At 44.6% G+C, this 21,663-nt stretch overlaps 1 protein-coding gene across 1 annotated transcript in view; it reads right to left on the bottom strand.

Moving 5' to 3' along the window:
- MEGF11 (multiple EGF-like-domains 11) overlaps positions 1–21,663 on the bottom strand; it is a 215,187-nt gene that overhangs the window by 11,879 nt on the left and 181,645 nt on the right. The window contains exons 19-20 of the mRNA XM_009886823.1: positions 19,678–19,806; positions 19,278–19,511 (exon numbers count right to left, since the gene is read on the bottom strand). Of these exons, the coding sequence (XP_009885125.1) occupies positions 19,278–19,511; positions 19,678–19,806 (363 nt within the window). The remainder of the gene's footprint in view (positions 1–19,277; positions 19,512–19,677; positions 19,807–21,663) is intronic.

Raw genomic sequence — 21,663 nt, 5'->3', positions numbered from 1 at the left:
TGAAATAAGGTCTGTGGTGGACTCTGAAATGGGCTATTCCTTTGGCCCTGAGCCCCCTTGGTATGAAGGGCCCTTCCTCGGCTCCCTCAGAGAACAACTTTTTCTTTCCCTTTCCAAATAAGATGTCTGAGGAATGAATCCTGGCTCAGCAAAGGCCAATGATGCAAACTGTGAGCAATCAAAAGGTGTTTTCCAAAGCTGTAAAAGTGCTGCCTGCAAAAGTCAGGAGAGCAAAGAGGGGTTAATTAAAGCACTCATGTGCCTGTTACCTGTGGGATTGCCTTTATAAGATACACAAGCAAATAGAAAGTACGTGGTATTTCCAGAAAGCATTCTGCTGATCCACTGTTAGACACAGCTACAGAGATACGTTGCTGGGAAGTGAGGAGCTGTGGTGCCAAGCACACAGAAAAGGGCACGATACCACCAAGCAGCTGAGCAGCGATGCTCCGCTTCTGCTAGAAACAGTCTCCTGGCTTCTCCTGAGCTGCCCACCGCTGCTCCTGAGTAAGACAGCATCTTCTTCTTGGAAGCAGCTGCTTCTCCGGCTCTCTATGAGCTGTGAGATCAAAGGGGAGTCCAAGCCTGGATCCCGTACGGTATCGAGAAGCAAGGTTTTCCCCATCAGAAGAGTCCCTGAATCCTCACATCCAGTCTGAGCGCAGCCATGACCCTGAGAAGTGATGGTATGCTGCTGTTCAAAATCCCGAAGGTGTCTGCCTGGGACAGGTCTGGGCAGCATCCGGGTTTGAGCACAGTATTTGGTCAGAAATGCGTTTCAAAGTTAAAAAAAAAAAAAAAAAAGAATTAAGAAAACTCCTTATGATTGCAGGTTTTAGAAGATAAGTGTCCAAGTTAATCTTCGCATGGATATTCTTACGATTTTCTTTCCTCCAACTATAATTCCTATTTATGACACTTGCAATTTCTAACAAGCCTACAGACATTTTTGTGAGCCTGATGCTCTTTCTCATCTGGTTGGTGCAAAGAGACGGTCCTTCGGGACCACTGCCTCAGCCAGAGGGGTGGCTGGCTCAAGGACCAGAGAGGCGACCAGAAGAGTTGAGGGTTTTCCATTCATTCCAAATTTATCTTCCATCTCCCCTTAAGTCCCTTCCCTGCCTCTAGCTGCCTTCCACATCTGCTGGCTATAATACTTCATGGGGTCACAACAGAGGAGTTGTCCACTGCTTTTTTAACTATTTCTAACTGAATCCAGCCATGGACAATACTCGGCTGCTCTTCCAACGCGTGAGCTGGAGCATCTGCGCCATAAAAGCTGAGTGGGATGAGAAGGTGGTACATCTCTTAACTCTCTGGTACTCCCAAGGTTTAAAGGTCAAGATCCTCTATGTGACCTTATTAGGCTTCACTTATATTTTATGTTTAAAATTCCAAATTGAAATTTTTTCCTTTCTTCTGAAATGTGCACGTGTAAGTGCAGCTGTTATTGCACAAAAGTAACAACATGAAATGAAAACATTTTACAGTTTCATGTAGAAATGGCCTTGATCTGAGCAAGAATTCAACATTATGAAAGTTAGCACAAGCAAGTGTTAATTTTGGTACTGAAAGGGAAGAAAAAAACTATCTTACTTTTATCAATTAGTGTGAAAAAAGACATTTTGAAAGAAACAAAGGGAAAAAAAAAAAGGAAGAGAGCATCTGGGATGCAAAATGCCATGGAAAAAATTGTGACTGTTTGGCTGGAGACCACTTAGTGAAAGTATTTATCACTTCTACATCATTGTACCGCAAAGGCATTTAGCATCGCTTCTGCTAGTAAAATAAAATGCAGGAACGCAGGACAAATGTGGCACACGGGGAGTTCAGGACACTGCACGATAAAAACAAAGAAAGCTAGTGACAAAAGCAGTAAAATGGTAAAAGGAAAATTAACTTGATTTGAGGAGCATTTGGAAATCCTCACCACCCCCAACTCTCCATGTTACGTACAGATAAACACAAGAGTGGTTCTGCAGCTTATTATACAGAAGAAAACGTTAATGGTTGATAACGATGGAAAAAGTTTTGCGTTGAAGCTTGACAGGTTTGTGATTTTCCTGATGCAGGGAAGACTTCATCTTTGGGGCAAGGCACGGTGGGTGACCAAAAGAGCAGTGATGAGATGTGATGCCTGGCGGTGCCCTATGTTAATTCCTTTGCCACATGAGCTGTGAGATAGTTGACCTTAAAAATCCCATAATACCACTTAATACTGCACTTTCCCCCATACTGCAAATTTTCAGTAAGATATTAGTAATCCCAGTAAAGGAAAGGGCAAATGCTTTCTGCCACTGACAAGTTAAACTCCAAGTGCTCAGATAGGAAAACAAATAGCATCCAACGCACTAAATCTGGATAGGTTTTGAGATAAGAGCTGCTAAAAACCCTGTTAAAAGTGAAGCCAGGGAGAACAAACTCGAAAGGGCAATTAAACTTCACTCTCGGCTTGTTTGCACTGGCTGGTTGTTCAAAATTGCCTGAAAAATGGCCACTGTATGATTAACTGGGAGATAACAGGGTCTATCGCATGCTCCAGCTCCCGCCAGAGGCTCCGCAGTTTTAGCAAGACGCCCGTATTTAGCGCTAAACTTTATAACGGGTGAAAGGGAAAAAAAATCCCAAATTTGAATTTTTAATGTTCTACGTTAGTTCTTAAAAAAGCATTTATAGAGTAGATGATAGTGATTCAACCAAGCAACCTAGGCTGGGGGACTAGAATTAATATTGACTCTGTTTTCCCAATCTGTGGTTTATGGTAAAGGAAACAATTTTCAATTCTCCATCTTTCGCTACTGGCAATTCAGACTGTGAAATAAAGACAACACCGATATACTTCATTATTGTTAATGCCTTTATGAAAGGCTGATTTGGATTTGGAATTGCTCTAAAGTCTACTAAAATGATTAAATTGTTTAAAAATTACTGACCTAGTTCATTCAGATAGCTGTAGGGTCTCCAGTCTGCAGTTTCTCTGTCAAGGATTTTGTTACTCAGCTGTTCAAAAAGTATGATAATGGGTTAATGCTGAAATCAACAGACAGTTCCCACCCAAGACTTCAGCCCAATGATGTCACGAATAAAAATGGGAGATGACTATTACCTCGGCCTCACCATTTCGGTTCTTTATCTGTATGAATTGGACAGTTGTTCACTAGCATTAGGGAAAATCACAAAGGAAAGTCACTTCACCAAGCAATGAGCACAAGCATGCTGGAAAAGACAGGATTTCCTTCAGTAACCAGTGATCACAACTGGAACGCCTGTGTACAGGGAGTGACATGCTGGCAGTCGCAAAATAACTAATGAAGATGGATGGATCAAAACCACCTACAGAAGCATGCAGATAGGAGCTGTTTGGAACAAAGCGGGTTTGCTAATACATCTATGTATTCAGTTGAAAGAGGTGTAACGGCTACAAGATTTCTCTCAATTCAAGGAAAATAACATTGGCAATAATGCAGTGTAAAGCCCTGTGCAGCTCTGCCAGCGAGAGCGGAGAGGAGTCCGGGGCTGCCATCCAGACGCTACTGTTGGAAAAGCGCCTCTTTGCAGCGCGGCAGCTGGGACCCTCCGTCCCCACCGCACACCGCGTCCTGTGCCGGCGCGGCTGGAGAGGGACGGCCGGGCACAGCCTGCGCCGCCGGGGTGCTACCAGCTGGAGACGCCTGCTATGGCACTAACCACACGTGGCAATATGCTCTGGATTTTTCTGCTATTTGTAGCAGCGTCACTTGAGCCAGGTAATGCTGAAGCACAACGCCAAGGGGCGAGCACAGCGTCTGCCTGAGGGATGGGGATTTTGGGGACGTGGAGTGAGCTCGCTGGAACATCTCTTCACCCGCTTTGAGGGTGCACGGCTCCACTAGACTGGGGCAGCACAGCCACAGCGGCTCTACAAAGCATATGGTGATCAGGTGAGTCCCAGCACGGAGGGTCTGTGAATCACTGTCGTTGCTAAAGCTGCTGAGTTTTTCACCTCGACATTTTTCCCTTGAAAGCCACACCTGCTGAAAGTACAGCCGGTCCTGACAAAGTGTCAGTTCAAGAACAAATCCCAACCCCATTTCTGAAAAATTAAAGTTATGACACCATCCTTGCTTTCCTGTGTCTGTTTCTAAACTGGAAAGCCTTCTGCCTCTGTTTCGGAAGGTTCATCTCTGCTATTTGACTGTATTTACAAGAAAATGCTTAACAATAAAGGAGGTTAAAATCGACATAAAGTATTCAAAATTACCAAAACATTTCATTTTTCCTGATCTCTCATTAATTTTTGCTTAGCTTTCATAATGGGTTTTAAGACCTGGAACAAAAACCCCCACTGATGTGTTGAAGTCTATTGGTATGTAAAATCCCAGTTGGCACCAGTACCTACAGCCAGACCCCAAAGGTATTTTCACCTACCTTCACAGTCCTTAAGAGCTCTGGGGAGAACTTACTGTGGCTTTCCAGTCCCTAAAGGGGCCACATGAGAGCTGGGGAAGGACTTTTACAAGGGCATGTAATGATAGGATGAGGGGGAATGGCTTCAAACTGGAAGAGGGGAGATTTGGATTAGATAGTAGGAAGAAATTCTTGTCTGTGTGGATGGTGATCCCCTGGGGCAGGTTGCCCCGAGAAGCTGTGGCTGCCCCATCCCTGGAGGTGTTCAAGGCCAGGTTGGACGGGGCTTGGAGCAACCTGGGCTGATGGGAGGTGTCCCTGCCCAGGGCAGGGGGTGGCACTGGGTGGTCTTCAAGGTCCCTTCCAACCTAAACCATTCTACGATTCTATGATTCCTGTTTAACAGCCTTCAGTGCCACAGCCACCACACCTCAGGGTGCAGCAGCCCCACGTTGTCCCTGTGTCTGCAGAGCAGCCGCTGTCCCCTGACACTGCGGATGGCTTTGCAGGAAGCCCAGAGTCTGGGTTTTGTCCTGCAAATAGGACTTCCCCAGTCTCCCACAGTGCTCCTGGAAACAGCCGACAGCACACGTGCCACCTCAGGGAAGGGGGACACGGCCCTGTGCTCTCAGGACGTGTAGTCCCACACGTCTGCTGAGTGTACGGTCACAAACACCTTTATGTTGTGCTACCAGCTCAGCAGCCCAGCGAAGGGTGAGGTGTGCTCTCCCTGTTTCGGAGAGATTTCCTTAAAGGAAACACAGCCGGGTGGGGAGGGATAAAAGGGCTGTCCCATGCAGCAGTCGGGGACGCTGCTCTGTGCCACGTAACGTGGACACAATCTCAGGGGCAGGGCTGTCACCAAGCGAAACGGTTTAGCCAGTCGAGTCTGCTGCAAGGAGCACGCCACGACCTGCAAGGAATAACCATGTCATGGGAGGTGGAGAAATACAACAGGAAGGAGAAATGCTGGACCAAGAGAGGGGAGGAGGGGTTGGGGCGCCATGCAGCTCCTCTGCCCCTTGGGTTAGGTACTGACCACACCAGGGAGGGCTTAGGGTCAGGAAATCTCCTCTGGCAAAAGTTCCTCTATAAATAGGGCAACTGGGACCAGCAGGATCCTCCCTGCCAGCCAGACGTTCTTCCCTAAAGCTGGGTCACTGAGGATAACGCTGCAGAGTTCTGCAGCCTCTCCCTTATCTCTAGGGAAAGCATCTGCAAATACTCCTCTCTACCAGAGCACCACATTTAGGAGAACTACACTATATATTACAAACTGCACATTGACATTTAGAAGCTTTTATCTGATCGCAGAAGCCGGGTTTCATTTGGGTGAAGAGTTGTAACAACCAGAGGCAAAACCTCGCCCTCATTGACTGAATCCTGCTGATGGGATTCCACTGATTCAGGATGCAGAAAGCGGTCTGACGTGTTTTTACACCAAATGTAGTCTGCCCTGGCTTAAACAGACATGGGAGAAACCATCGTGCAAGCACTGCAGAGAGACACAGGAGACAGCGCAGACAGAAAAGGCTGTGCACGCACACACACACACACACACACAAAATGTTGGGTCTCTCAACAAGCAACTGCACAGTATTTTTAGAGCTATTCAGCTGAAGCTTTTACACAAATGGGTTTCATCACTTGCAAAGCACGTAACTGTGCTCCAAATGGGCTGACTTCCAGCCTGGAAGAAAGATTCAGGACACACAATAGTGTGACTACACCAACCACGCACACATAGATATGCATGTGTGTGTATATATGTATACAAGTATACGCACAGACACACAAAGATAGATTAACGCACACCGGGTGTGAAAGCAGCCCATTTCAAATCCCTGCGAAAGCCAGGCTCTGGTTGAAAGGGACCCTGCTGCTGAGCCGCCAGCACTGACCTTGAAAGAGGCATTAATTCAGGGCGGTTCTGTGCCCTGCGCTGTGCGGGAAGTGAAGCCAGATGATCACAACGGTCCCTTGTGGCCCTACAGTCCATGAATCTCACATCAGACAGCACCAGCAGGGCAGTGATAGCTCTATCTAGTGCCTCGTCCTTTCCTTCTCATTTTCTGTCTCTGTATATTCCCACTAAGGGAACACGTGTCATCAGCTCATTAGGTACCTTTGCACCAGCCACTCTCCTCAAGGACATGCCCAGAGCAGACAGAAAGTTGATAAAGCTGGTTGCCTGCAATATTTCTGGAGCAATCATTGCCCGAGAGCAGCGGCTGTGACTGCACATCCTTGCTCCCGGCACGGGCTGTGCATCTGACGTCTCCCAGTTGACAACACAGGAGTCATTTCTTTATGATTCAGCAGCTCCTTGTACTCCCCCAAAACTGGGAATATAAACACTGACAGCAGGTACACGGTACGGATGGATGGGGCAGTCAGAGCACATCAGCAACGGCAAGGCGACGAAAAGCAGATTGGTTTGTAATGTGGTCACAGAGGAAGGGAGCCGACGTTCCTGCCCCTGCGCTCGGCCCGTGTAAATCAGCGCAGCCCCACTAATGGCACAGCTTTCAGCAGTGGAGCCCACAGCTTCTTCCTTCATTTCACAACTTGCAGCAGTAACATGAAGGCTGATTTTCCATCCAGCTGTACCACTTAGATCACATTTATTAAAGTCTTCGAGTTGCTATTAAAAGCTGTGTTTTTGCAGGATTTATAAATCAGCTCACAAACCTAAAATTTGGCATGAAGAGCTACGGGCTAGAATTGATTTTTTTAAATTAAATGATTTGGGGACATTTCTAAGTTTTTCAGAATGCAGTAATTACGAAGAAATGTGATTATAGCTGTCTCTTTGTGCTACTATCATTTCTTAACACACTATAATTTGCTAACTTTTTTTTTTTTTAAGATAGAAGATACTTCAATTTTTAGTGTGAAGCAAAATTGCTTTTCTGGTGGAAAAAATACTTCATAGTAAATTTATCCACTAAAAATCCTAGCTTGTAATTTTAGCAATTTGGTTAAAAATACCTCATATCTGGCAACTTTTCCTTTAAGATTAATGAGATATGAGCAAGAGTAAAGCAAAGTAATTATCTGCCCATCTGAAACAGCTGGATAGATTGCAGTGGCAAGTTGATCACCAACATGCCATTTGTCAATGCTCAGGTTTTCTAAGAAGTCCACGGTGATTAGGCAAATAAGCGCTGGCAGGAATTCCATCATACCTTTATCCTCCAAGATAGTACTTGCTAAGAGTTTTGCCATTAACCTTCCCGACTACTGACTTCAGGTTTCCATGGTCCAAGCCTGTGTTGCTCAGTTTTAGGTGGCCATCCTGAACACTCAATGAACACGCAGCAATTCTGTATTTGCAGTCTTCCTTTTCCTTGGGCTTGTTTTAGTCAAAGGTACTTTAATGATGCTTTCTGTGGTTGAATTCCTTTTTATTAGCTGGGTGACATCCAGTCAGACCATTTCCAGTGACCTCTGCTTTGCAGTTTCTAATTTTATGTGAAGCCTTCAGTAGAATTTAGAACTTCCTTTAATAGATGTGAATCTGCTGGCTTTAAAAATTCAGGACATCTAATAGCAATTGATTTTTATGATGTCTGTAGAAACCAGCAACACCTGGGCTCCAGCTGTGATGCTGTTCTCCTTTGGTCAGGAGTGACGGTGGAATTAAGAGCTCTGAAAAAAGAGCAAGGTGAGAATTCTCCATGTGCTCGTGGCATACCAGTGCGGCAGCCTCATGATTTATCCAGAGCATTTTTCTCACACTTTTGCAGCCTTTTGTAAAAGGGAAATATATTCCCACATTCATACACAATTCAAAAGCTCAAATATAGAGCTGGCATTGAAGTGCTGAGAGTGGTGCTGTGAATGGTCCCACTGAACTCCTGCTGAGCAAAACAGGTCTCCAGTGTCTGAAAATCTGGTCTCTAACTCAAGCAATGAGAGCTCTGGCGTGAAGACACAGGTATGGAGGTAAGCACGTATCTCTGTTTATCCTCTTCAGAACATTTTGGTGCAGTAATTCTGTGGCACAGTTTCACTTGAGCTCATGTACGATACTTCTTGGTAACGTGTAGCATCATTATTATTTGCTGCTGCACATGTCATATGAATGAAGGCAAAACCTACTTGTGGGAGCTAATAACCAAAGGTCAAATTTTGGCTTCACTTAAACTGATTGTAAAATATCCACTGACTTCAACGGGGCCGGCATTTCAGCCAAGCTGACTCTGCAAGCCCACTCAGGTGGGAAGAGCATTCACTTGTAGCAAGGTGCCGGTGGTTAAAAACTTGCGCTGAGATGCAGGAGCCTCTGCCTCCTCCTCAACCCCAGAGATGCAGAGCCATTCTCCTGGACCTCGCACGGAGACACAGCTCAGCCCTACCAACTCCTGCTGGCAGCCGGAGCAGGCTTCAGGGACGCAGGACTGGAAGGGCTTTGATCACCGAGTCCCCAAGTCCAGCCACCTCTTCCTGCAAACACCCAGGCACATCATCACTTACATAGCTGATCAAGCTCCATTTTAACAGTAATCAGATTTCTTTGTCCCATTAGTCTTACTGGGAACCTATTCCAAAATCTCACTGATCTGATGTTAGAAATCTAATTTCCAGCTTCGATGCATTCACGGCCAGTTCATCCTCATTTGTTCTTGTGCCAGCTCTGTCATCTAACTTAAATAGCTCTTCTCCCTCCTAGTGTTTACCTCGTTGTATTTATAGATGGCAATCATACTCCCTCTCAGCATTCATTTCGCTAGATAAAAGAAGCCAAGCCTTTTTTTACTCTCTTCTCATACGCTCCCCCTTGTCCTCCCACTTGCTTTTGCCTCCATGTGTTGCAGTCTGAGCACTCCCCCAGCACAACTAACCGGTCCTGCATACGCCAGGAGGATTTTAATGCCTTTGCTTGTACTTGTCTCTCAGTAACTTCAACGTTTTTACCTTCAGGCCATGCGTAGGGTCCTGAGCAGTGGCCAAACGTCTGTCTGGCAGCGGGGAAATGAGGAGGTGAGGTACCTTCCCCTGGTCCTAGAAGAGATGCGGGAAGACTTGGCACTGCTCCCTTCCTATGAAGACAGACCTGTCTCACAAACTGCGGTCCTCAGTGCGATGCCAGACCTTTTAGCTTGTGCCATCAACCATCCCTGCCCACCTTGCTTCCCCGGCGAAGTGCCCACCGCGTACGCCGATAACAGCAGGGGGGTCAGTAAGTGCTGCAGCAGCGTAGGATGGCTGTGCCGGGTGCCCTGCAGCCAGACCGCCCCTTGCTCAGCCCGTACAGGGCTGGGAGAGGAAAGCAGAGACGGCAGGAAGGAAACCAGAAAGAATACATGTATGGTTGGGTGAGAAAAGAGAACAGGAAAACGGATATGGGAGGAAACAGGAAAGATAACAGAGTGGAGAGAACACCAAGGGAAGAGGAGAGAAAAGGCAAAGCAAGACACAGAAAGAGAAGAGGACAAGAGGGGCAGTGCGAGCACACGAGAGAGAAAGTCTTCTCAAACTGGAGCGGGGCTGCATCTCCCCAGTGCCCTGTCTTTGTGCCTTTGCCCAAGCTGCCTCTCTGAAAGAAGCGACAGAGGAATGGCTCCAGTCCATCGCCTCAAGGCTCGATCTCCTTTGAGCACAGGGAGGAGAATACACACAGAGCTCTGGCTCGGCAGCGCAGAGATTCCTCTGCCATTTTTTTCATTTTGCATCTGCGCTGGTTCCTTTGTGACCCCAGCTGGCACTGTAAAGAAATGAACCCTCCAAGTACAACTTGTGCACATTTCCCTGCAGAAAGGGGGAATGGCAGCAAACAAACTGATTTGGAAATGAAACTCGTTAAGGCAGCCATTAGGGGCTTTATATGCTCTTTTGTCTTACTTGGCTGGAGAACTGCATAGACAGAAGCAGCATATTTTTGGCCATCCTCAGCTATTCAGTACTGCAAAGCATTCTCATGAATAAGTAAGGTGGTGGGAGATCTAAAGGAAAAGTCAGGCCATATATTTTGATAAGGGCCCTGAAAATACCAGATCCATTGGTGTGGTTTTTTTCTTTTTTGAACATAAGGGCAACCCGCTGCCTGACTCCTGATAGCCAGCACTACAGCAGGGCAAGCAGCTCCCAGGCTAGTCCAAATGCATCGCTTCCATTTTAAACCTTTTCAGCAGCTTAATATTTGAAGTAGCTCTGTGACAAGATGGCATTGCAGGCTAGGAAATCAAGCTAGGTGCTTGCTTTGACCTTTTCTGAACTCATTTAAATTACTGCAACAGGATTAGTGGTCCGGACCCACACTCATGGTGCTCATCCTGAATTTGACATTATGCGCATTTGCACTTTCAATTTGGGGAGCAAAAATGGATGATGCAAGGGGACCATCCACAGCGAAAAATGTATTTACACATCTGTCTAAACTTTTCTTTGAGAAATCTCTGGAGCCAGCCTTTTTATTACATTTTAATGAGATTTTCTTTTAATAACCAAGAAATGACTTACAGGAGCACACGTAGAAATATTTTTGTGTATTCCGTCTCACAGAATAGTGTCTTTTTTGCATCAATCTTGTTCTTATGGCTTTCCAGTTAGCAGAGCTACATTTGGATTAAGGTGACACAGCCTGCAAGTGCCATCGTTTTTAAAGCTGACAGCCTTGATGAAATCAATTGCATTTCCTTGTCCTCTGCTCCCTACCCTTTGCCCTACCTTGGCTTATTAAGGCTCTAAAGGAAGAGCTGTCTTACCATTTACCATACCTAAATCTATTGCTGAAGTGGTGAATCGAGTAATAGCGTAGTCCATGAATGGTCCCAGGGAATCACTAGCAACATGTGATAAGTAAGGTGCTGCTGGATGTTCAAGCAATACAGTCTGAACAGCTCTGCCGGGGAGCCAGAGGTAACAGCAGAGCTCTCAGAACGCCCCTGGATGAGAACAGTGCTCAGAAGCACCCTAGATACCTTCTTGCATGTATCTGCTTGTCTGTGTCAGCAGGAAACGCGTGTCTACTGATCTGGGAAACAATGACATAGTGGTTAAACTACTGACTTAATGCTTCATTGATTTACTTTTGCTATATTAATGGATAATTACAATTATCTAGTTATTTATCTTTTTTGAGAAGCAAACACACCTTAGGCCTGCTACGACACTGAGGCTTATTGACCCAGAGAGGCGTGTGCTGAAACTCCAGTTACCGCACACAGAGGTTATGGAGACACGCACAGGGGACAGGAGACCTTTTTGTGTCTGTTTGTTAGAGCTGTGATGTCAGAACTGCTACTGGACTTTTAAATAATGCTGGCAGACAACAGGATCCAACAGGCATTGCTCTGGTTCATTTCCTTGAACTGATAAGAACATTGCTACCGTGGGGCGGGGTAATATCTACCTTACTGGAGCTGTTTCCATCCAGATTACTGGTAAAGAAGCGTGAAGTCACACCACATGAGAGAGTGTGGTAGCTGGGATTGGAAAAACAATGTACACTGCCGCTACCTTGAGATATATCTGGGAAGAAAACAAGTCATCACAAAATACTTTGGAAGCCATAACCATTCTTAAGAAACTGAAAATATGCTTGAGACAATCTAGTTTAGAGAACTTCGTTAGAGTATTGGGTGTTACAAAACATCTCCAGATCAAATCTATCCTGCATTATCATGGTACGAAGCTCTTAACTATTAGCATTAAGCATAAAATAAAACAGCAAAGTATTTAATTAGTACAGTGTTATCTTTTTGAAGATCTTAAAAATGTAATTCCTGACAGTCCAGCTGCTTCGCAGATAAGGGAAGAAATGCAAAACTCGGGAGACAGATGGTCTGCAACACAGTTTCTTCCTTAGTTGAAACACATGTAAGAGCTACTGATGACAATAACCCTTGTAGTTATGAAACAATTAATTAAAACTATTTTTGTTACAAAAAAAGGTAGTTAATGTTAAAAATCAAGGTGCTATGACTCCATACCAAGGAGTCCAAAACATTTTACGTAACTTTTTGTGCAAAGGCTTGGAAAAAAAGAAAGCTGCAGCACTGAAAGGCAAATTTGGGCAGTCACATTTTATCTATTTCCTCACTTTAACTTATGAACACATTCACCAAACAAAATAATTTACCAAGAAAGGCATCATATTGATACTGACAGTTCTAATGAAAACATCAATCCCAATCTGGTTCCAGCTTAATAACAAATTGATAAATATTTCGAAGTACCATCAGAAGAAAAGATGAAAAATTTAAACTGAAGCAGCATCGTTTCAACAGCCAAGCCTGTAAGAAGTAAATGAATGGGTTAGTTTTAATAAACCATGGGCTTAAATTCTAATGCAGAAAGGTTATTATAGGAAACACCTTCACATGGAAAGGGTAATGAAGTGCTGGGGTGGCTGCTTGTCCCCATCACCGGAGATCTTTAATGAAGGGTGGCAGCAGATGGGTGAGGAAGGACAGGGACCCGGCCGGCACTGCCCGCCGGAGCGGGGTACCCAGTCACCATCAGCCGCCTCTCCTTGTTCGCTGCGTCTGCATTCCTGTGAACATGCACTTTGCTTTGCTGACATCTTGTGGAGATCTAGATTTAGCTTAATTTACTGCAAAATATCCCGTTTCAAGTAAGTGGTTTTATCTGCAGGGTGTCTATTACAGAAGCGCTGTGGCGCAGAGCTGAGAGGGGAAACGGCACACGCACATGCATATCTGACCCAGCATTTCTTTTCTGCTGAAACACGCAGAGCAGTTTTTGAGGTAATCTCTATTTTGTAGCAAGGGCAGAGTGTTTTAGTCCTAGCTATTTTCCAAGGTTATTGCTAACGGAATATCTCAGACCAGGATGTGATTCCAGCACTAAAGTCTTCGCATTTGACTTCCTTCAGCCAGCCACTGCTCAGCACAGCAGCCGGGCTGCCAGGACTTTGCCATCTCCCCTAACTCTAACTCCGTGATATTTGCAATAGAATTAACAAGAAACAGATATCTCGTGGGGTCTGCAAATGCGAACTGGGGCTGGAACCCAAACACAGCCATCAGGGTATGCCCATCACAAACACAGCTGCTCACATACAGCCTTGAACCTGCTAATGAGGGACCGGCAGCTCACCAGGGGAGCAGAGCTCATCCACCCCTCTCACAAACCTGCGGTCCCAGTTAAATATAGACGCTTGAATCCCTGTCTTTCTGCTTTGTAGGTGAGTGTTGATGGCTGAGTCACATCAGCTCTCAGCTCTGCCTTCCCCCTTCCTTTATCTGTCATGCCCTCGCTCAGCTGCGGGCAAGAAGGACCAGCTCGAAGGGACGAGGCATGGTCTGCTGCCTTTGCTGCGAGATAACAGGGCACATACCGACGGTTACTGTGAGCCAGCCGACACATTACAAGCTCACACCCAGCTTATCTGGCCGCAGCTTGTTTCGTGCACCCAAAATGAGCTGAAGGAAAAGTCTAACAGACTGCCCTACTACTTAGCACAGCGCTGAATTAATGAATCTGAGCTCACACGCAAGTCTGCATCACCAAAAATCGTTCCTTCCTTCACTGCATGCAGCACCACATACTCAGAATTACTCCTTCTACACAGTTCCGTTTGGTTGATACTTAAGTACCCACCCAAGCTGATTTACCTTGATAGCACAGTCCATTTTCTACACATTTATTCATGAAGCTCTTATAACTGCTGGCTGGAAATACATCAAATTCAAATCTAATGCTATCCCAGTAAAAAAAAAACCACAAAACCAACAAACCAAACACACAACCCACAGAACCCCCTCTCTTCCCAAACAGGAGAATTTTATCCTGCTCTGAACAGTAAGCAAAGACTGAAATGCCTCAAAGAAAAGGAATGCTTTAAATTAAAACAAAACAGAAAACCCCAAAGGTTATGTTAATGTTAACATGGGGAGATCAGTCGTGTGAAGGGATCCGTAATGGCAGAGTCCTGCCGTGAGCCCCTCAAGCCTGAGGCTGCGCTCCAGAGGAAGACCCACGAGGTCTGGATGAAGGCCAGAATGTTCTATCACTTGAAAGACTGAGCTTCTGCTCTGAGCCAGGGCTGTGAGGTGACACAGAGAGCACTGGTCCCCATCCTGCAGCCGCAGCAGGGCAGTGTGGTGTGGAAACCGGGCACAAGGCCAACGGTGAAAAAAGGGATTAAGTAAGCACTCTGCAGTGAATACAAGCCCAGATATCTTAAGCTGCAAAATGGACCCGTTTTCTTCTTTTTGTGTGGATCTTCTCCACCCATACAGAGTGTCAGTGGGGTGGCTGAAGACTCCAAGCAAGAGTGTTCACTCTGCCACCTCCTACTACACATCATCTACAGATCATTTCTGGAAATGTCTCATCTAGGCTGCAGGATCCTTGATGCTCTATTTGTATCGAGCTTTGCTTAGGTTTTGGCTCTCAGCATAGGATTCACTCATATCAGAAAGTTTGTTAAGACCTTGATAAGACCTCAAGCATCGCGTCTGCCCATAACCAGTCTTTGTGAAAGTCCTGAAAAGAAATCTCTGCTGCTCTCCAGCACTACTGCATAGTCTTCCTTTCTGTCCCCATCTCTTTGAATTAAACAACCTGCACTTTAAACTCTTTTGTTGGATGCAATGTACCGTTCTCATGCTGGGGAGCACGGTTTTGATTTTAGGCTTATTTGGGAGTCAGCTCTCAGATCCATGTGCTGTGGTTAAGCTCTCCCAGCATGGCTGGTTTTCTTTCCCACTGGCTGCTGGGCAGAGTGTGTGTTTTGCTGCCACATCCTTCATCCACAAATGCAAAAGAGTCTAAGGACTGCCCAGGGGGTTCCCCTTCCTTACAATCTCTCTCACACATACGCACGGATTATCAGCATCAGAAGAGCTGCAGACGTAAAGACCAAAAACATCCTCCAGAAATAAATTAATGTGCTGGAAGAAATTACTGCCTCCAGGAGCCAGGGATCTGCATATGTGACTCTATTCAGAAACACCACCACAACCACCCTAACAATGGTAAACAAGGAAAATAACAACGGTGGTGATTCAGCTAGCCATAATGTTATGACCCATATAGGGCTGGATACCGCAGTCACGGTTCAGGCAGAATTCCTACTGAAGTCCATGGGTTTACATGGGATTATATTAATTGGACAAGTACCTCAGCATAGTATTCTGCCCTTAACTCACATACAAAACTCCAGGTGAAGGATGAAATTCCCGTCACCTCTATGTAATGCTGCTACCGGCCTTCAGCACCCGCTGCAATGCACATACACTCGTCTTCTTTCCAGTCGTGCTATGAGTTTCTATTTCTTATCTGTGATCTTGTCTCAGTATCCACCTCCCCATTTTCTGCTGGGGAAGACGCACGTCAACACCTTTTGCTGCCTTTCTGCTCTGTGGCAGCGAAAGGCTGAAAACAGCATTGGTAAGGCCAAAGCTGGGAAGGTTACTGATGGGTAGAAAGTTTCAGTGGGAGAATGTACTGGAGGAGAGTCCGAATTTGGAAAGGAGCTTGTCCTGGTTTGAGGTAAAACAGAACCAATTTTCTGTTCAGTAATTTTACTTTGTGGCTAAGCCTCTTCTAACTCACTGAAGTCTCTGAAATTAACAGCATATTCTGGAGACGCTGTTTGCCCTCAGAGTGATAAGACATGATTATTTATAATTTATACCAAGCAATGGTATGCAGAGAGGCTCTTGCTTATACTTATTGCTCTAACACCCAAGGCCAGCTAACTTGGTTACGTGCCCCATTGGAGGGTCGGAAGCGGAAAAGCGTAGAGGGGTGGCACCTGCAGGGAGGAGTTGACAGGACGGGTGACCCAAACCTGACCAACGGGGTATTCCATCCCATCTGCCCCAGGCTCAGTATAAAAGCTGAGGGATCAAAGGGTCAGCCCTCTTTCTTCAATGGCCGGCGTCTGAGGAGGACTCTGTCTGTTCGTCTGCCTTTGATCCCAATCCATGTGTTCCTGAATCCAGACCCGGAATCCAGTTCCCATCTCACTGAGTCCAGTCTGGGGCTTCCCCAGTGCCTGCCAGTGACGTCACTGTCATCCTGGGAGCTTGATCTGGTTTTGTATATATTGCTTATATTTCATTATTTTCTTTTCACTATTTTGTTAATATTTTCTTTAAAGTAGTTTAGTTTCTTCTAAACTCATAAGTCTCTTTTCTCCCTCTCCCTCCTCTCCTTGGGGAGAGAGGTGGGGGACAGCATTTGTCACTCATTTCAGTGGCCAGTCCGGCCCAAACCATGACAGGTTTTTAAATGCCTTTCTAAAACAAAGACCAAAACTTGAAACAATGCTGATACCTGCAGACAATTTATAATGAGATGGAGATGGAGCAGTGTCACTTCTAACTTCTTAGTCTTCCTCTGCAAGCTCAGATAGCACAGTTTTTCAAGGGGGAGGCAGGAAGAAAACTGTTCTTGTGACCTCTGGAAAGAGATGGCTGACCCCACTCTGCTGCAGCTTCCTGAGTGACAAATTTATATTGCTACAAGGGCTCCACAAAGAAAGAAAGAAGAAAGAAAAGGCCCAGTGTCTGCCTCCCCATCACTGACTGAGATGAACAGGAAGGAAACATCCCATTTCTTTCTAGAGAAGCCCATACAGCACCACTGCCCCGGTGCTGTGCGGGATTGCAGAGACCTGGCACTGCAGGTATTTTACAAACTGAGCTGACACAGAGCAGCAACGCCACAAGGGCAAGAATTAAATTCACTGTCGTTGCCCAAGGACCAGAAGAGGTCCCAGGTTCAATACAGCTGAAGGATGTGATCCCTCATTTATGACGTACCAGGAATTCAGCCATCCCCACAATATTTTTTTCCTCAAGTACTTAAGTATCATGTGGCATCAGGGGCTCTGGGATAGGTGGCTGCGCCTGAAAGGAACGTGAAGAACATTGTATAGGGAGATGCAATACCCACAAAGACATAACCTCCAAGGACAGTCCTGGGCTACAGATGTCTCCAAGCATAATGGATTTCTCTCTCTGGCTGAGGAGGAAAGTCATCTGTCTCTGTTAACTTTCTCAGCATTAGCCTTTTTTTGGACTTCTCGCAGACTGTCAGACTGGGATACCATCAGGTTGATGGGGAAGTCTCCATTTACAGTAAAATATGAAGAAAAAACAACCGAGGGGTTTTTGTTCCCTTGTCTGAAAGGAGAAGCTCAATTAGTCCACTCAGGAACTCCCACACTCAGCAATATTCCTCTCCTTATTTTGAAATTTGTAAGTTGTGCGTCTTAAGCATGCTGGGTTACACATACATTAACTAGAAAAGCACAGAAGTAAATGAGGTGTAGCAGGCTTTGTAAATAAATGGATAAAGCGCCAATATGAAAGAAATGGATCGCTGAAAAGTTCAGAACATTTTTCCATGCCGGCGGCTGTGATCTGCTCTCTTGGAACGCGGAGCCTCGCTACCGCTGAGATGTGCCACAGTTGTCTTTTGCATGTTCATGGTCTGGCTCTTAAAAAATGATGTTGAAATGACAAATTTCAGGCCAAATTGTGCTGGCAACTAGCCAAGGATCAGACGAGCCCTCTGTGGCAGCACTTTCATACATTTCTTACTGAAACGGGCAGCTTAAGCAAGAGCTTGCAAAGCTAAAATTCAAAAATAAGAGGCAATGGGAGGAGGTCCAAGGCTGATTTTTTCCCCCTATCTTGTTGCTATGAGAAGAAGGAATCGTCTAGTATAGGCCTGAGTGGTCTAAATATGAGTTTAAGCAATGGTGTTCAGCAGACAGCCCCTGATGTGTGATACGCCCTTGCAGGAAACCGTGCCCCTCATACGAGGGCTGATGTCACGGTGCCATGAGAGAAGCTCCTTGGTTAATTCCCGGCTGCAGCCAGGCAGCAATATCGTTCGCTTGGTGGGAGAGGCTCCTTCCAGGTGCGGGGAAGTCCAGAACGAAGCTTCCAGCCATGCCAGCCTGAATTCAGCACAGAAGCCAGGTCAGAGGCAGCAAAAAGTGGCTGGGCCTCGTGCATTTAGAGTGGAAAGCAGAAAGAAAAAGGCAACGTGAGCCTGGGAAAGCAGAGCTGCTAGGCCAACCTCTGCCTGTTTCAGGATCTTGTATTTACTTGGGCTTACGGTTTCAGTCCTTTAAAGGGAAGTGAAGGAATGAAGCGCAGTCAGAGGGCAGCAACCCCGGAGGAGATCACCACTAGAGACAGATCGGAGGAAAAGAGAAGGAAGTAAAGCCATCTCCTGTCTGGCATTCTATCTGATATTGGCCATACAGGAATGAAGAAGAATGACAGCATTAAAAAGGAGATCACATCCTCCAAAGTTTAGCCAACCTGTCAAGAGAAGCTGTCCTCCGTAGCAGTAGCAGAAGATAGAAAGAAGCAAGAAATGTGATCTCAGTATGACTCTTTTTTTGATCTCAAAGAGCCTTCCTCTTCCTCTCTCCTGCTTCCATCAGCTCCTGTGAAGAAAATTCACACCAGCTGTCTAGATGACGGGGATTGGTCTGCACATGGGAGAAAGTGACAACAAATAGACTCCTCAAATCACAAACTGCAACATAGACAAAAATAAAGCCTTATGACTGACCCAGTCTATCCAACTCCTCAAGCAAAAAAAGTCATCTTCAGAAGGTTTCACAAAGGGAAAACTTCTCTGCACTGCAATAGGAATGCAGTTGATTCAAAAAAATGGACCTGATGTATTCCACGCAGCATATTTCTTGCCCAGGTATATCCTGTATCGTGTTAAATAAACTTTCATATATAAAGCAGCGTAAATCAGTTTTAAGTTATATTTGCTTTTCTATCGCTGTTAAGTGTTAAAAGATCATGGTATTCAGGGGAAGAACAGAAGTGTCATTATTTTTGAGGCTCAATAACGCATGTTATACATCACAGAAGCTTATATTTCCCCAACATACAGGAATATGAGTCTATATTTGATTAACATGAAAAGACCCTTACCAGAAAGTGAGTAATCTGTATTAGTCATCCTCATGGCTGGAGTATAAGATACACTTGGCATGTCATGGCCCTTCTCCTTCTGTTTCCGTCGATACCACACAAACAGTGCCAGCAAGACCATAATAATTAGAAGGAGAATAATAATTCCAATGATTGCTCCCACTGAGTGCCTCTCTGATCCAAGAGCAGGGCTAATTTTAGTATAGGGGTTTAATTCTTCCATCATAAGAGCCGCTGTTAAAAGTAATTCATAACACACTGTAAATTGAATCGTGCATTTCATTTTTTAAATACTTTTTTTTTTTTTAAAGCAAATACATCATTGGAGGGGGAGAGAGAAAAAAAAAAAAAAAAAGAGAGAGAGAGATAGATATCTTTTACAGATAGACTTTCACTGTACCTTGATCACACCGGATTCCTTTGAAGCCTGGGCTGCAGTAGCAAGTACCTGTGACATGGTCGCATGTAGCATTATTCATGCATTCACATAGCTGTTTGCAGCCATAACCAAACGTTCCTGGGGAGCATTCTGGAAAGCCAAAGAAAAAGACTGGAAAGAATTCTACGTTTTTTGGGAATGGGGGAGATGCTTGCCACAGAAAACTCAGTAGGAAAGTCTCCCTGATTTCAGTGTCTCTAGGATAACACCTTAGTGTTGGATTATTATTATTTTAAAGCAGGAAATAAATGTATTTCATGTACAATTTGGGGTATTAGTTATTAAGCTGTAACTTTCTGGAAAAGTCACACAAGATTTCACAAGGATGAAACCAGTAATATGTACCGAGACTTTAAAAGGCTTGATATATATTACAAGTGTACAGAATTTAACAGGGCATGAACTCAGAAGCTGTAGACAACATCTTGAAAGAGCATAGCATTCCCCACCAACTCTGCATATTTTTTTCCATGGGGGTAGTTGCAAAGAAAAGTTTTAATCTACATTTATACGATTATACATTATACACAGTAGACTCTTACTGAGCAAATCCCGCGTGCTTTCATACTTATCCCTACTAGTGCTAGAAGATGAATATAACGTTGTAGCTGGAATTATTGAATTAAGCATTTGAATGGTTTGATTTGCTTTGCTTCTGTATTAGGATTCCTAATATAGAAGGAATTTCTATCCTGTCTTTGTATTTCTATCAAAGACAAAGTGATTGAATGTCCAGCTGAGAAATTTACTCATACAATTACCATGATGGGCTATTACAATAAATCTGTAGGCAGCTTACTATACTTCTTGAGGCACTATTCAATAATAAATTGAAAGGAACAACTTCTGTCACATCCTACTTATTTCCACAGAGAAGACGTGTTATTGAATGCATGCACACTTGCTATGATTCTTTAGAATATATATTGTTTGTTTTAAGATGTGATTTCTTGTGTGTCACTGCAAATGTTTTGCATAGCATGATGACACCTTCTCAATGTCAGTCTCCAAGTAACTTCTAGTAGCCAAAATTTAATATTAAGTATTGAACAGTAGCCAGTATCTGTATAACGATTTGCAGTGTGTATTAAAGACGTATCCTTTCCTTTTATCTGCAGGTCCCCAAACAAGGAAAAATAAAATTATTACAATTAGCGCTCATTCTGATATTGCCCTGTAGCCTACATAAAATAAGGCCTAAATTTTTCGACTGCGCCACAGAAATGTCTGCATTTAGGCTTTTCATCTGCAATGCGGTGTGACTGCCCATCAGCAGGATTTTGAGAAGGAAGGAGTCTTAATGAAGAGATACTTCTAGATTAAATAGTAGAAAAACAAATAAATAAATACATTCGTAGCTGTAGAAAGCCTCAGGCTTTGTACAGAGGTCAAATTATAAACGTAGCTTCTTGTATAAAATCTGCTATGATGCAGTTCTACTGTGGAACTGTTTAGTTTCCTATTTCATTGATGGTTGCGGCAAGCATGCACACAAATTCTCAGTAAGTTGGCCACTTACAGAGTTACAGTCATGCCATATGTAACCCCCACATGAGCATGCGAATTTGGTCCTGAGATACATGCGTTGCTGAATGCAAGTATGTGCAAAAAGAGATGTTCATGAATTTAATTATACGTACAAATACTTTTATAAAGATCCATCCATGTAGTAAGCTACAGCTAAGGAGCTTTGAGGCAGGCTTGCAAATCTAGCAAAATCTAGCAAATCTAGCAAATCTAGACACTTGCAAATCTAGCACTGTATTACCTTACTGCCAAAAAAAAGGAAAGAAACCCTGTGGAATTAATGCTTTGGTAGGGTGAGACAGATTCCACCCTACATTTAGAATCCGAGTAAGTGTGTGGGAATTTTCTTTTGATTTACTATACCGGACAAACAAGTAATTATTTAACTACAGCACATACAGTTTCCACTACACTGATTCT

This window comes from Charadrius vociferus, unplaced genomic scaffold (genome assembly GCF_000708025.1).
Source record: "Charadrius vociferus isolate BGI_N301 unplaced genomic scaffold, ASM70802v2 scaffold190, whole genome shotgun sequence".
NCBI lineage: Eukaryota > Metazoa > Chordata > Aves > Charadriiformes > Charadriidae > Charadrius > Charadrius vociferus.
Note: the sequence above shows the minus strand (reverse complement) of the source record. Positions and strands in the feature narration are given on the sequence as shown.